The 17,450-nt window shown below is 38.9% G+C and overlaps 1 protein-coding gene across 3 annotated transcripts in view; it reads right to left on the reverse strand.

Annotated features, from left to right (window-relative positions):
- Nucleotides 1–783: 783 nt before the first annotated feature.
- The window catches only part of RALB (RAS like proto-oncogene B), a 79,715-nt gene continuing 63,048 nt past the window's right edge, over nt 784–17,450 (reverse strand). For 2 of the 3 annotated variants that reach the window (XM_030579660.1, XM_030579659.1), the window contains exons 4-5: nt 9,453–9,630; nt 784–6,458 (exon numbers count right to left, since the gene is read on the reverse strand). In XM_030579660.1, coding sequence (XP_030435520.1) covers nt 6,339–6,458; nt 9,453–9,630 — 298 coding nt within the window. In that variant the 3' untranslated portion in view covers nt 784–6,338. Of the gene's footprint in view, nt 6,459–6,677; nt 6,702–9,452; nt 9,631–17,450 lie in introns of all 3 variants that reach the window. The other variant, XM_030579662.1, reaches the window with a different exon arrangement.

The following is a 17,450-nucleotide window of genomic DNA, read 5'->3' on the forward strand; positions in this document are numbered from 1 at the left end:
TGACTCTCCAACCCATGCCCTTTGTTGTCTTCATGTGACAGAAAAATCAATTGCTTTTTAAACTGTTCAGATTGTCTTTACAGTACTTTGGCCCAAGACCCGCATTACAGCCCTTCTATCAACAAATGGCACCCAGTTTTTGAGGCCCTGTACTTTAGGATAGGCTCAAGAGGATTCTTGCATATCTGGAAGACCAGACAGGAATGTCTCCATAAGTTCCTATTGTGCCACTAGTTTACTTAATCAACAGTTGCTTTTAGCTAGGTTACTATGGGGGGAGGGGGGACAGAAACGGTCTTGAAAGACTCTTGCCTAGGGCAAGCAACCAGATTGGTAACTGGGGGAGAAATGTTTGCCAAGATAACAGTAAACACAATTACATAGTTCTGTGACCTTATGGGCCAATAAGGATGAGTGAAGGTGCTACACCACGGGTCAGCAACCTTTCACAAGTGGTGTGCCAAGTCTTCATTTATTCACTCTGATTTAAGCATTCGTGCGCCAGTAATACATTTTAACATTTTTAGATCTTTCTATATGTTTATAATATATAACTAAACTATTGTTGTATGTAAAGCAAATAAGGTTTTTAAAATGTTTAAGAAGCTTCATTTAAAATTAAATTAAAATGCAGAGACCCCCGAACCAGTGGCCAGGACCTGGGCAGTGTGAGTGCCACTGCAAAATCAGCTCATGTGTCGCCTTTGGCATGCGTGCCATAGGTTGCCTACCTCTGCGCTACACTAATACAAATAACCATCAAAATAAGCACAAGATACAGAGTATTGTACCTATTTCTTTTTTTTATTAACAATAGTAATACAAATCAGTTGGATTAGCATGATAATGAATACAAAATGACTAAAATACATTTCATGAACATTTAAAGAAATGTTTGTGCAACATCTGAGAGCAAAGCTTTTCTTGATCTACAGAAGAAAAGTAGAACTTACACTGTGTAGCACAACATACATAATTTAAAAAGGCAATTTCTTTTTAATCCTTCCTGTCATTAGTATCACTTCATTATGGTAAACATCTCTCTTGGGGCTCCAATAAAAAGGATAAGCTTTCCTTTTTCACCCCAAAATTAACTCCCACTATTTCTGTGCAGTCTGAAGTTTGCAGTGGAAGTGCTATTAGAATGGACCATAGGACTGAACCTTGATTTAAAAGCCCAACAAACTATGTAACAGAATCAAGTCCCATAAATCAATTGCTATTATTAAAAAACAAACAAACCACACCTCACTTTCCTCACTGCTTTAATGTGTGGGGTAATTTTAATACCCAAGGTTATTTTAATTTGATTCCATTCTAAAATGCATAGCAAACAGCTTTACAAGCTAGAACTGGAACTTGAATTGGGTGCCATTGAAGTCATTCCAACGTATAATGCCCAGTAAATATGTAGGTGTGCTTCTTCCCACAGATTCAAACAAACCCCATGTGAATTTATTCAGGGCGCTCTCATATGTTGGATTAACATATCTGATATGCATCCAACCACAGAACAAGTATGTAATGCATAACAGTGAAAGCTTCTCTCCATACTGTCTCATCAATGTATCTCAACCTGACCTGGAGAGATCCCTTCAAAGGATGAGAGGTCAGGTCAGTTTCCATACACTTAATTCTTGGCACCTTTCAGAGACAGGATCCAAGGGTGCTGGTGGGTTGCCTCGTGGATAACCATCTACACAGGCTAGAAATGAAACCTCTGACATGGTAGGCAGCCTTCAGAGTGTAACCATGTTCTCTAATGAAGTGGACTGTATTGGGACCATTAGCAAAGGAAAGAGATTGTGTATCCCCATTCCCATGCCATCGAGTTACCCCCCAATTTTAATATTTAAATCACATTTTCCAATAGCAGTATACTCAAGTTCTTCTGCCATTCTAGTCCTGCATGACTATCAGGCTCTCATCGATTTCATAAATACTTGTTCTATGCATCCATATTTTAAGAAGAGCAGATAATCACTGGAAAGCTCTGTCATTCTAAAATCTGATGGGAAAGTTTTTCTGTGATCCCAACCCTGCTAAAACCTAACCTTCAAAACCTGCAGGTGTACAGCCTTCAATTTACACAGGTAGGAGGATACACTTGTTTGCTTCCCTACCAAGTTCTCTTCACTTTCCACACTTGAATTATGATTGCCCATCTAGACTAGGAAGAGTTCAGAAATTAAAGTTTCCTTCAGCCCCTTCTTAAAGCCCCACGACAAGAAGCCATATTTCTTTCATCCATTACTACTGCAGTCTCAACAATCCCCTGTTGAGTCAATGTACCTCCAGCCAAGCAGAAAAGGAAATCACTTGAGACCACTCTGGTACTCCCTCTGCTTGCAGAGAACAGCTGAAGTGTAAGGCACTTCCAGAGACAAGGGGTTGAATGCATCACCTCCACGCAACTTCCAGGCCAGGGGTACAGTTTATTGCCTGGCTGGTATATTAAAATCAGACTAGTAATTCTTCACACAAGTATTTCTGAACAGAAATGTTGCTCACTTATGAAATTTTGTTTGAGTCAAGGTAGCTACCTTGTTCACAGCCACTGAACTGAGAAGAGACTTCCACGAAAGTTCTCTTTTCTGCATTTGTCATAACTGAAAGGTAAAACTGAAAAGCTGCCATATCAAGTTCTCAAGTGACTTTTTGATTTTGGAAGAGAGAACACATTGAAAGCTCTAACAGAATGTGCTCTCAAGCCTTCTGCCCCACTGATGCAAATGCTGTGATATTTAGGAAAAAAAAAGCGTTAATGAGTAGTGAGTAAAGAATATAAAACTGCTAAGCAACTTCCTCACAAGCAAGTCTAACTCAAAAGGACAAAATCATTTCTTACTACTGTTGAAAGTCACCTGGAGTGCCCTGTCCTCATTCTACATTAAGAATAAGTGCTACTCTCTCCCCAGTGAGTCTGATGGGGGATTACAACACACACAAGTATCCCTTGTGCAATAACAATTCATCTGTTTTGTTTTTAAAAGTCTCTCCTATCAAATCCTGCAAAATTTCTAAAAAAGATTCATGGGATCTTTGGGTATTAGCTCAACATACATACTCGTTTCTACATCAGTTCTAAGTGAGCTGCCTGTTTGAGACCCTTGCCGAGTGCACTCTGATTTGTGAACAACTTAAATTTCTTTTTAGTTAACTCTTACACTCCAGTAAACCTTGATTAGGCATATTTTATGCGCTTGTTTTTCTCTCAATGCTATTCAAGAAAACCAGAGGTCAGCATGATACATTCTTACAAGTTTAAGTGCAGCTAAGATTTTAAAGTGAGGTTAGGAAGAGATATTTGGACCAAAAATACATAGGTTAGTGAAACAGCTTACCAATACCAGTGTTTGCATCAATCTTTCTAAAACCCCAGTGAGAACAATTTATTCCAAGAATGAAGATTTATCTGCTATATTTTCAGTACAAACACAGAAACACTGTGCTTACCCATGAGAATTTCAAAGGGACTTGTATAGAGACACTATATACTGAAGTAAAATTGACTCTCCTATATCTATTTTTTCAGATCAAGAAATGCAAAGCGTGGACAGTCAATGAAAAAGTCAGACTATTAAAAATATGAGAAATGTAAGCATTAACACACTGAGTGACACTATAAAGAAATGTTATAAACATCTCACCCAACTGCATCCCTTTAGTTATGTAACATCTAACTGCACCCAGTGCTCTTGCACAGGGTTTAGATAAAAAACCCACCTTGTTTATAGATACTTTAAGAGCCAAATGGCTCCTACATTTTCATGTTTCTATGCTCTATAATCAAGCTAGCTTTGTAATGCCATTCTGACCCTTACTGTCCAGTTCTAACGGCTAACATTTTCAAACGTATGGCTAGAAAAAATGGTTGCCTAAAAATAAATATGAATTTAACCTGACAATAAAAAGGGATTACAGCAACCTTGATTTAATACATATTCTCCCACTCCGAGATGTCGCTTGACAAGAAATAAAATCAAGATGTGGAAGACAATGAATTAATGGGATAGGAAACTCAGAAGTCCATGCAGGACCTCAGCCTCCTAAGATCCACTGCATATTGAACTTTATTTTCCTTTTCAAATCTCTAAGTGGAATGCACTAGAGCAGCAATCTAGCACATTTGATAAGAATATGTTTTGGTAATCCTAGATATTAGTTATGTTCAGGCTTGGAAGAATTAGATTTTTATTGGTAAAATGTCACGACACAAGCACAAACAAATGAAAAAATATTTCCACTGATGATCATCAAAATTTACAGAGAAGCGGCCAAAGAAAAATGCTGCTTGAGAAATTATTAGAATGTGACATAAGGATATTTAATTTGTAAATTTTAACATGTGATGTTGATAATTTGTATCGTCTGGTTAAAAAACTAATTTTTTAATCTTAGTGTCACTAAACTAGTGCCTGACCCCATCCCCATAAATTCCAGCAACTGTGAAAATTTAAAATCAATAAAAATAAAAAAAAAAATGCTTATGAATAATTGATGTCAAAATTTTAAAAAAATCTGCCAAGCCTAGATACTTGATTAAATTTTGAATTAAGCCCTTCCTATCTCTGCACTGCTCCCACCCATTTAATGATTGAGCTAACAATACTAGTTTGTTTAAACACCCTTCACTATACTGCTCCTTTCTATATCTTATTCCTTTCTCATAGTAGCTGTATTTGAAGTCACAAAACAGATGACAAGTTGAAAAATGATTAGTTTTCAGATAATATATTAGTCTACTTTTCAAAAATTCAAAAATGAGTTTTTCTAGGATTCACTGGGAAACTGTACAAAATGTATTCCAGAAGCAGGGTAATTATAAAGGTTGATAATCTCTACTACAGCAACAAGATGGAAATACATATTTTTGGCAACGGTACTTGATTGACACCCTTAAGTTGAAAAAGGTATTTAAGTGAAATACATCTGACACAGAGACAAGAACTGCTAAATATTGATGTTTCCCATATATTTCCCCCATTTCTATTCGACTGTAGCTGATTGTTCAGGACTGTAACTTCAACTGCAGCTTTGACAGCAAAACTCAGCAAAAATGTTTCCATATTTTAGATAAATGTGCAGAAGAATAGTACAGTAAAAATTAACAGGAAATAACTATGACAGTTGCCTAACTTCATTTCAGCTTTGTTTCTGACATTTAGCAACTTACAGTTACTTGGCTAGTAAGTGTCAAGTTGCAAGGTAGCACAAAAGCCTCTCACTGGTTCCACTTGAATAGTTTTGTAATCAGTGGCCTACGTTCTCTCTCAAAAAGAAATAAGTTTATCTTAAACAAAATGGAAAGCAGAGATGCAGTAGTTTTCACATCTCCATGACATGAATACATGTATTACAATATAACAAAATAGACAATCTGCACTTTAAACAGTTAAGATAATGATTTTGAGGAAGGGGAGTAAGCAGATGAAATAGAAGCAACTGTATTAGTCTAGCCTCAATATAGAATACTACAAATTTTGGGTTTTTTTTTTAAATCAGTGCCAATTTGTTTCCTTTTTTAAAAAAATAAACAGTAATGCTTTAGGTCACTTCCCCACCCAAAAAATAATTGTATTGTTTTGTTTTTAAAATACATGAGAGGAAACAAGCCAATTGAGAATACAACTAACCAGTATTTAAATACTAAATATTGCATTACCAAACGAAGTCTGATTTCAGTCGGTAGGCTTGATTCATGAACACTGCATTGACTAATAATCAAACAGACACAGTTAATTTGCTTTTGAGTGACAACTTCCAAATCTTCAAAATGTTGGAATTCAGGTAGACTTCTAACAGTCTGAGAAAATATCAACTGTCACTTAGACTGTGAGAACTTCAAAAAGTCTTGCCAGATATTGGTTTGTCTATAATTATTATTAATACAAAAATGACAAAGTCAATGAGTACACAGAGACTGAAAAATGTGGTTGACCTTAAAAGACCACCAGAGATGTTTGGTGAGGCCAATACAGGTGTTTTTTGGGGAAGGAGGGGGAGATCAAATTTGAAAAGACATCAAGAAGCTACTACTTTGAAACTGACATGGGATTATTTCCTGCAATCAGACAAATAAAATGCTCAAAGAACCACATTTGCTGGTAGAATTCTAGCTTTGAAAGTTGCTGGCAAGGTGAGTCCATTTCAGTGTACAGGGGCTCACATTTCTCTTGACTAATGGTTCACAAATTAGATTTTTTCATTTTAAAAAGGCAAAGTGAATACAAATATCATAAGGGAGTCAATACAAACTTCCTTTCATGAATCCAGCCCTATATCCTTAGTAGTAAGTCTTACTCATTCCATCTGTAGGTATTTACAGGTCCTAAGGATCACAGTAAACAACATCTTTCTTTAAAACTTTTCTTGTTCTTGCCACTTTTCTTCCCATTCTTGTCTTTGTTTTCTGACATTTTCTTTGCTCTGATTTCCCTCATTAGATCAAAGAATACCTGGAAAGTTAAACATATGGGAGATTAAAACAACAGTTCTGCCAGCAAAACAAACTGTTATATTGATGAATAAACTAGAATATTTAGCAAACATAAATGTAACACAAGAACAAAGCACTTAATAAAATAAAAATGAATCATCTAAACAGATCCCAATGCTACAAATTCAACACCTGTGTTTATGCAGTACACGAATCAGGGGAAGGGAGACGGACTTACCTAGCTACTAAGTCATTCGGCAGCCTGTTTCAAAATGATAAAAGCCTTTTTTAATGAGTATCACTATTAATTGTAGCAAAGCAATATGCAGTGGCATGCAGGGTTTTTATAGGGATCTATGAGATTTATACTAGGAGAACGTTTACAATTAACTCATGAAAAATGAAACCAGGAGACAATAAAGGCCTTGGTGTAGCACCTTCAACACATTAATGAATTAATACAACTTCACCAGGAAATATTAACCTTATTTTATGGAAGGAAGAAGTTAAGTGCAGAGAATTTAAGTGAATAAACAAAGGTCACATGTCAAGTAGAATCCACTTCTCCCAACTCCTAAGCCTAAAACCCACATGGGATCCGGAAAAAAACATCCTTCCTCAACTAAAATCAGAGCACAGAAGGGAAAAAACAACAACATTTTAAAAGATTGCCAGGGTCAAACTTGTTTTTTTTCCCTCCACTGTGTACTAAAAATTCTAGATACGCAAGAATATACTTTTTAACAAAGTGTAATTTACTTAATTCCAATGTTTACATGGACAATAAAAATACCAGCTGAACTGTTAGACCAGTCATAGGCCAGCTTTTATCGCTTATAGCTAGGAAAATGGAATTCTCAGGATTATAGAAGTCTATTGATATAATCCTTAAGAGTTAAGATGTGTGTGATAGGCAGCTCTTGTACTTCCGAGAAGTAGATATTTTATTGGATTTAATAGACAAGGAAGAAAGTAATTGAGACATAGCAAAAACAAGGCCTTCAGATACTGCATCTGGAAAGCACAAGTACAAGATCTTCTCTAAAAGAAGAAGAAAATGCTTCACACTGCTCCGGACGAGGAGAGGTAAATAAGCCCTAGCGATTCCTAACCTGCACGTGTTGCCACTGACACATTTCAAAGATGTTCTTTATGTGGCAAATATAAAACTTTAGATTTAAGCCACTGCTGCTGCAGGAGTGCCCCTAATTTGAATGGATTTTGGAGGGAATAGATTTGGGTTGTCTGCACAGAGGTCATTTTCCATCTGGATAGAGAGTAGTAACAAGTAACATGGCCAACACATGCCTATTTTCAGACGATACAGATGCCGAAAGATACCAATAGCGTGTATGGAGAAAGTTAAGACTTAAAAATTAAGATCCAGGGTGAATTTACAGGGTAAGTACAGTGTGCTAGGCACTTTCCAAACACAGACGAGTCTCTGACCCAAACCGCTTAAAATCTGCGATATTAACTCTCTCATTTGACAGATTAGAAAACTGAAACACACAGGCCATGCTGCAAGTCAGAGCTGGTCTTAGAATCCAGATTTCTTGGCTTGCCTTCCCATGCTCTAACTGTGTTGCTGCCTTGATAACTAGACCATTGTTAAACCAAACTAGGAAGATATGGATTATTTTAGCTTGCGCATCAAGAAATCTGAAAACATTACCTAGTGAGTGCAGGGTCGCCGGAGGGCGAGGGGGAGAAAATGGGGCAATTTGCCCCAGGCCCTGCAGGGGCCCCCAGGAGTATATAATATTCTATAGTTTTGCAATTTTTTATGGAAGGGGCCCCCAAAATTGCTTTGTCCCAGGCTCCCTGAATTGTCTGGGAGAACCCTGAGCAAGTGTATATGTATTTGGATAGGAATGTTAATTTAGTCTAAAAAGCTATAGTACAGATGCTGCTAAAGTGAATATGCCTCATGATTTATATGGACTTTCTAACAGACTGAACAGGAAGCAGTTTACTGAACATAAAAGTTAAAACCAGCCCTCAGATACAATTAAGCTTCAAAACGTTCACCCCTAGAAAAGAGCCATAGAAGATTTGTTTTCAGACTGTAGATTGTAAGCAATTCAACTAAAATTCAAACACTATGTATCCACTAACTGTCCTTTATTATATTTGTTCAAACTTCTCTCAACATCGCAAGTCATCTTCTGTGGATGTGTAAGGGGGTGCATATTTTCATATTCTCCCCAGAAAAAGGAGGAGAATCCCAATATCCAAGACACTTCAGGAAGCACATATGTATGTTAACTTGCTACAAGGGTTTTCAGAAATTGAAAAGCAATTTCAATCCAAAAACACTACAAGTGACATCAAGCTGGAGAATACTGAGTCTTCGGAAAGGCAGGTATAGAGGGTGGGGGGAATCACATTATAGGATAGGTATGCAGTAAAAAAATGCATATCCGTTTTTCAGAAACAGAAGATAATCTCAATGATCAGAAAGCAAAGAACTGAGAGTTTGTCAGAGTTTGGGCAGATATTTAACAAAATATCAGCTGCACCACATGTGAACTGAGGAGACAAAAGAGAGAAGAACCAAATTTCAGAAGTGCTAGAATCATCCTCATTTTAATTGTTTTATGATGGGCTGAACTACAGTTAGTATATATCACTACTAAGCATTTCAAGCTATAATTTAAATCAAACCCTGCACTTCAGTGAATTCTCAGAGCTAATAAATCTACTATACTTCAAACCATCACCTGAAAGATTGCCATTATACAAAGACTCACACTTGTATATATAATAAAGTAAATTAATGGGATTTTCTTGACATGTTACATAGACGACAACAAAAACCAAATGTTTGCTTTAATTTGCAAGATATTCATTAACTGAAACATTCAAACCTTACAAGTGTAGACTATTGTAAGAGGAACAAAAACCCAACCATGAATTGTACTTGTTCCAGAAAGTAGTAAGTATTAGTCAGTCATTCTCAGTACTGAATGACAGATTCTACTGCAGTCAAGATTTAAGCTAGTTGCCTTACCTTATCTACATTTGCTCTAGTTTTGGCAGAAGTTTCTACATACTGCACACCCCACTCCTCTGCTTTACTTCTGGCTTCCTCTACAGGCACCTGCCTCCGCTCTTCCAGGTCAGATTTATTTCCCACCACAAGCAAAGGGATTTTGTCCTCTTCAGCCTTCACACGCAGAATCTGTTCCCTAATTCATCAGATATTAAAAACAGAACAGCTGAGTTAGCTTCCTGAAAGCATCAAAAATAAAACACTTGACACCAGGAATAAGCAAGCAGCCTTCACACTATGCCAAGGAGTATCGTATTGTACTTCTAAAAAGCCATTTCAGGATGGCCTCATGCCATCACTAATGGGTAAAGGATTCCAAATTTAGAGTGGTAACATTGCAAGCTCAGAGCCAATACTGCCCAATGAATATAGGAATGCAAGTTGTAAGTTACAGGAAATGGAGGTTACTTACTTGTAATTGGAATTTCTTTCAGATGTGTGATCCAAATGTGTATTCCATATGCAAGATGTGCATGTGGACTACATGACAGACTGGAAATTCTTGCAAGTATTGTCTGTTTGCCTGGGCCTGTGCCCTGGATCTCCTTGTGCTCAGTACCGAGGACGTAACGGGAGATGCAGACTGACTGCATCTACCGCAAATCCAGTCATGAGGCAAACCAGAGGGGAAGGTGGTCACGTAGTAGAATTCAGATACGGACCACACATCTCAAAAAATCTCCAGTTACAGCTAAGTAGCCTCCATTAGTACTTTGAGTTCTATTCCCGGTGTGCATTCCACATATGGGTGAATGTCAAGCAGTGATCAGATGGGGGCTGCGGATGGATGCAGGTGGTATTGATCTCTAACACTGCAATTTCAAAGGCTGTGCTGACAGAAGAGACTTGGACTAAAGCATAGTGCTTCATAAAAGTACAGATAGTGCTCCAGGTTGCCATCTTACAAGTGTCCAGCATAGGCACTTCCTGAAGAGATGCTACTGATGTTGCCAGTGCTCTAGCAGAATGGGCCCTCACCCCATTTGGGGGAGGGAAATACACTAATGGATAGCAAAGGAGGATTAAGCCAGGAATCCACTTAGAGAGCCCGAGCACATATCGTTTGTCCTCATGTTTGCTCTACTATAGCAACAAATAGTCTTTGCAGGTAGAATGGCAATGCTCATCTGACACTGACAGAGTGAAGTTTCCTCTTCTTGCTGGAGACAGAAGGCTCTGGAAGGAACCTGGAGTGAATAAGTGCAGGTAAGTGAATTGATTGGCTTATGTGGAACTTGGAAGATACCTTTGCAATGAATTTTGGGTGGAGTGAAGGGATACCTTCTCTTTATGAAATGTAGTGTATGATGAGTCTGCCACAAAGGCTTTTCCTTCACCCACCTTCCTGGCCAATGTAACAACAACCAGGAAGACGGTCTTCATGGACAAATGAAACATTGAACACATGATGAATGGTTCAAAAGGTGGCCCTGTAATGTTGAAAGTATGAGGATTAAGGTCTCACTGTGGCATTGGCTTTGCTACTAGTGGGAAGGTCCTAGTCAGACCACTTACAAAACTGGTTGTTACTGGGTGAACAACAGAACATCCATCTCTGAGAAGGTGAACACACTGATTGCTGCTAGGTGGACCTGTAGAGAGCTACTAGAAAGACCCGATGTTTTGAGAGTGAGGAAGTAAGTTTAAGGCAGCAGGAATACTTGCTGGTCCTGATAACTGAGGTGCCCTGGTAGAGAAATGCTTCAGTTTGACTAGGTAACATTTTCTGGTAGAACCTTTCCTGCTGTGATTAAAAATAGTTTGAATGGCCTCTGAACATGAATGCTCTAGGTCTGACACCCATCCAAATACCAAGGCATAAGGTGAAGTGAGTCCAGGCTGGGATGTCGGATCCTGCCAGTCTCCTGAATTAGCAATTCTGGGAAGGACTGAATGCCGACAGGTTGGTGGGTTGAAATTTGTAAGAGGGTCCAGAAACCAGAATTGCCTGGGCTAATTGGGTCAGATGAGAATGATTTGTGTTTTGTTGTGACAAATCTTCTATAAAATCTAGGGTAATAATGAGAATCATAGAATATTAGAGGGAAGGCCTCTCTCATGTGGCCTGTCCAGAACAGGAGAAGGGCATCGTGCCTGGAGTCCAGACCTTGAACTGCTCTGGTACAACGTACATTGAGCTTCTTGTTTTTCTGTGAGACAAATAGCTCCCAAGATGGTGTTCCCCACGGAGGAGAAAATGCTGCCTGGCACTGAATTATGTAAATCCCATTCATGATTGGTGAAAAAGTGTCCGAGCACCAGGTAGGTATGTTACAGTTATTTTGGATACACCAATTCCATAAATTGACCACCTCTAGGCACAGTGGGAGGAGCCTTGCCCCACCTTGTTTATTTATATAGAAGACAGTCATGTTATCTACATTATCTGAACATTAGAGAGAGACGGTGGGTGAGATCTCCTCCTCCATCCAGTAGTATCCTCTTCTGGGGTTAGAACGTTCCTCGGAAGAACTGAGTCTGAAAGTAAAGGAGATTGTGGGTCTGGGAAGATGATATCCCCTTGGGGTAGCATATGTCTCAGCCTGTCCCAGATTATTAGGGGTCCTGGTTACGCCAGATTCTGTGCCACAATAACTTAAGTTGTTGGCAGATCCTTATGGGGCCGAGCCAGTAGCATTAGAGAGAGTCCTTCCTGGAGCTTTTGGCTGTCAACAGTGGATGCTGATCCTTCTCCTTGGCAGAAATCCCGGTTGGCACTGGTGTCAGTATGGGGGCCGGAACTGTTGGAGCTTTGCTCCTACATGCTCTCTGCTTTTTTTTTTTTTTTTTTTTTTTTTTTTTGGGTGGTTGGGAGGCTTAGGTAGACCTAAGTCCTTGGGGCTTGTATGTGAAGACTCATCCAACTTGCATGGTGTCAGAGAGGGAAACCTTTTCTTGGAAGCAGACTTATAAGGGAATCAGTTTGTGTGTCTGAGAGCGTTCCTTACTCTCAAGAGAAGCCAGAGGTAACTGGTCTTTGTCTCCTCTGGCCTCTGCTCCAGAGCTCGTGCTCACAGTCACACTGCTAGAGGTTTGCGGCCAGTATACAGGAGGGACTCCCAGCTTTCTCCATGAGGTACTTTCTCATTCAGAACTCTCATCCCTCTTGGGCCTGGGGTGAGCAGGAGTGAGGACAGGAGATGCAGGGTTTAAATCCTGGGTTTCCAGGAAAAGTCCTTCTCCTGAAAGCAGGGACAGAGATGATCCCTGGGGAGGAGAAACTAAGCTAACTCTGCAGATGCTATAAAAACACTATGAAAAACTAAAACTATAAAATTATATTTACAGAGATGAAGACAATGCAGGGATAACTCCGGACACAGAGGATTTCAACTCAGCACATGCAGTGGCAAGAAGGAATTGGAGAGGCAGTCCGCCCGCACCTCATTATATACGCTTGGCAGCAAGCCCAACGAGATCAGGAGTGGACCAAAAGACACTATCTGCAAGAATTTCCAGGCTCAGTTGCATGATGCACGTGTACTAAGCATAGGAAGCAGCTCTTGGAAAAGGTTACATTTTGCTGTGTGTTGCTGAACACTGTATCTGTCACTTCATCTGACTCCAATAAAGGAGAGCTTTTATAGTGCAGTACAAATGGCTTTTGAAACAAAAAAGTCTTGTACAATATATTTATACTCATTTCATTGATAAATCGAAGGGCTCGTCCACACAGCAACTCAGTGCGCAGCAGACTAGAGCACTGTAGATTTACACCCCAGCTTGCTGTGCACTGTCTCTGTATAGACAAGTGCTAAACAAAAAAGTTTGGATAAATAAAAATACTATCACTACTACACAAATAGAATAAATTAAACTTTAAAAAAAACATTGTACATTTCTATAGCCCCTTCCACTGCAGGATCTCAGAAGGCTTTATAAATAGGTAAGTCTCCCTATAAATTGGGTAGTACCCTCATTTTACAGAAGGGAAAACAGATTGGGGGAAGTTCAAGGATTTGTGGAAGGTCACATTGTGACAAAGCAAAACCCTGCTCCCTGGCTCCAGCACCTGTGACCTAACCACACAGCTATCCCTTCCTTCACATGGATGTATCTTTGCTTCTACTAAAAGACAGACTAGAGCACTTTAAAGCCCAATGAAATATGTTTGGAAGGTTACAGTTTGATATCTGAAGGCATCTTTTACCACTACTTCAAGCTGATTTACTTTAAGAAAAACCTAACCTTTTTAATTAATAAAAAGAAGAGTTTAAGACAATAGCAAGCAGCATAATTTTCAAAAGTATGTGTAACATTCAGGAAACTAGTTAGTTACTCAATTTGCAGTCTCTTTATTCTTCTAAGAAATGAAGTGTATACTTCTTTTTAGCTCATTTTTCATATCATTTCCTTATGTGATGAAACAATATATAATAAAAATCTGCAAAAGTGTTTTTCATGCAATCAAATTAATACAATATCCAATCTATCAATCTAGGCAGAGAAACTAGTACAAGTAGCTGTTTGCAGTTTATTTCCCATTAATAGCTGATTGTATTTAACAGATGCTCCAATTAGGGTCACTTCAAGTGTACAATGTTATACAAAACTGAAAAATTATGCACTTGAACACAACCAGCTATTAGAATCACAAGATACTAATGGTTCGCTTTTGTGAGTCAAACAGGCAGGTAAAACAACAAAACAGCAAATATACATATTAACTATCAAAATCTGAATATTAGCAGGATTTCTAGCCTGACTTAAAATAGCTATGATAAACAATTGGATTACAGAAAATCTAATAATTGTTTAAGTGAATTTTGTCATGTCAGTGTTTTTCTATACAATTTGCAAAAACTCAAAAGATTAAAGAAGTCAAGCAGTTGTCAGGCTAAGATTTAAATTAGTGTTTTGTCCAGTGAGATGGGTAGGTAATCCATCTTTCCAATAGTGAAACGGGAAAACGCCCATATTTTCAAATTGAGGGAGTTACTAGAATCTTTCAGTTACCAGCCCAATTAAACACTACCATTACCTAAGTTCATAATTTGCCTGATCCGACTCCTATTGAAGGTCAACGGATCTCCCGATAACATTTGATAGAACATGTCTCTGGGTCTTGGCTCATCTCCAGCCCTGTTTTTTTTACGCTTAATCCTATCCCCAAGCCTCCACAATAAAACAGCCGTTTCTCTGGCTAAGGGGAAGACTGGATGCACCTCCTCCAAAAGCGCAGTCTTCAGTCAGATGGGGAGGTCTCTCTCTGTTGCACCTAAGCAGCTTGTCAAAATTTTACCTTTCCCCTAAGACAAGAAATGCACTGCCTGAATAATGTTCTCAAAGTGTTGGGTCGTGGAGCAAGTACAAGAAACAACTGGAAAGAGGTGCAACAGAAAAAACGGACCAATAGTCCTTCCTGACTCAGAGCTCATTAAAGAAAGGACCATAAGCAAATCTGAATGACAGCAACTCCACTTGGAGACTTCTCTGTAGTGGAATTCCAACAATGCTGAATGCTGTCTGGATAGATGAACCTTGTAAGTTCCCTCAAGGTATCCATCTCATTGCTGGGCACCTTTCTTCTAACTTGAAAAGCAGGAGGGTACAGGGGTTGCAGGTTCTCTTGATTATGGATTAATTCCAAGTTGAAAATCCATTTCTCTTTCCCCAGGAAGCACAAGGAGAAGGACAGATTAAACAATAAACAAACCCCAAGAGCCCCACTTTTATCATAGGTTGATGAGGCAGTCAAATTTTCAAAGTTTGTCATCAGAATGCACTAGAGTTTTACTACTAGCTAGATTCAGGGCTAGTGTTTTGGTTTATTTCTTTGTACTGGAATGTTGATGTAACAATTGCACACACAAAAAAATCACAGTAGGATAGCAAGGTTTGTGAGGGGCTATGTTTGAGTTTTTATTCAGATAAGCACTCCTGTTGACATAAAGCTTTCTACACCAGGGGTTAGGTCAGAGTAATTATGTCACTCAGGGGTATAGATTTTTGTTTACCCCTTGAGCAATGCAGTTACACCAGTATAAGTTTGTAGTGTAGACCTGACCTCAGAAAGCAGATTCAGTATTTTTGTAGTTCTCGAGTATTTCTGTTAAGAATCAAAGGGTCCTGTATCTTATTCCAAGTTATTGATACTTTGCTTATTGCATATATGTACACAATTCCCATTACAGATTGTTAACATTGTTATACACAAGGCTTTTTCATTGTATACAATATAAATATTGGGTTTCAGCTATCTTATTTGCTGCAGAAATACCACTTTGACCTGTAAGCAGTTATTTTTAAGTAACTATTTGAGAGAACCAAAAAATAAGATTCTATTCTCTTTCCTGACTCAGCAATCAGAGATATTGTCATTTCAAAATATCGGGTGTTAAGACTATAAATTGAAGATGTTCCATAAAAGTGAGAGAAGCTCTAGGGATGATATTCCAATGGAAGACAAAAGTCAGATCAATATCAAAATATACCACTGGCATTTTAAAAATGAGGTAAAAATACGAACACCTGAAGCATTTAAAGGATTATTTTTACCAATAAGAAAAAAAAATGAATCGACCAACTCACTAGTAAAAAGTTACCTAGGAGCACTGTCAAGGTTTCAGACTAAGACGCCTAAATTACTAGCTCCAAACTAGAAAACAGATTTTTTGTTTTCCTTCTCAGCTGGGAATATCCAAGTGTCACTCCAACTTCTGCAATGCTCAGAAGAAATAATGGGTCCACACACCTTAAAGAAATGCTGACATCAGGGTTTCTTATGCACAGACTAAAAGGTTTTGCCATACAAGACAAAATTATCTATGTTAAATAGGAATATTTTGGGATTTGCAGTTACTCTCAGATGATCTACACCAGTGCAGATGCTTGTGTTTCAGATAAAAAGATTGCTCATCTTAGTCGTCCATCTGCTCATTGAGAGGAAGACTTGGTGGGCCACTTTTGTTCATGAACATTAGCCAGCAACTTAGACCCAAATATTCCCATTCCTTCTTTCCAACCGAACCCAACCCACAATTAATCCACTAGGTCAAACATGCTTTACATTTCTCTAGTGCTTCCTCGGCCTCTAATCAATTCTTTATCCTATTTTGGAATCTGCTTGGGTTTTTCTTGGTCCTTAGCATATGAGGAACAGTCTCTAAAAGCCAAGCTTTGCCACTCCTTTTAAGTGAGCTCCTAGTGCTATGTAGGCATCCAAGCAACTAGGTCTACGCTCCTTTGCAGTTTCTGGGGACTGGACAGAAAGTGGGCAGGGCAACTTTCCATTCTACAATGAAAAACAGAGGATATCCTTGGGGTGATTTCTGGAAAGGTTCTTAAGAACAAACTTCATCTTTATGAAAATCATATAAAGCTCTCTCTCAGACTACCTTTAGCTCTTCAAGCCTTCTGATCAATCATTTTGTGATTAGACACAAATTCTGTAATAAAAAAATGCAACATAATCCTTTTCCTAGGCTCAGCTGGAACTGAAAGGGTGCAGCTCCAGCAGCAGGGGCTCTCAGCCTTGCAGCGAGAGATGGAAACACTTGCGAAGAGTAGGGAAGACATGCAAGGGGCAGAGGAAGAGCGAGGAGCAGCTGGGGAGGAGAATGGCTCTTCTCGCCAAAAGCAGCAGCAGGGGTGGGGGGGAAGGCAGCGGCGAAGGCAAATTCCATTTTTTTTCCCCCTCTTCCCTTTGGCAGCGCTCCAGTCTTTTTTTTCCTCTCTTTTTGCGCTTCCACAGCGCTCTGGCCGCTTTTGTTTTTTTTATTATTTGCGCGCTTGGGGCTGCCGGAGCCACCTCATGATCACGTTATATCTGAATTCGCGTTACTGCAGGGCGCGTTATATAGGGGTTTCCCTGTACTTCATAAACTTCGCATACAATTCAACAGGAATTAAGGTTCAACCGATCAAGACTTCTTAAATACCACCTCTCAAGGCATACATTGTTCAAAACATATCATAATCATATCACAGTGGTGAATATATTTTGAGGAACAGTAT

The sequence above is a fragment of the Gopherus evgoodei genome, chromosome 11 (assembly GCF_007399415.2).
Source record: "Gopherus evgoodei ecotype Sinaloan lineage chromosome 11, rGopEvg1_v1.p, whole genome shotgun sequence".
Classification (NCBI taxonomy): domain Eukaryota; kingdom Metazoa; phylum Chordata; order Testudines; family Testudinidae; genus Gopherus; species Gopherus evgoodei.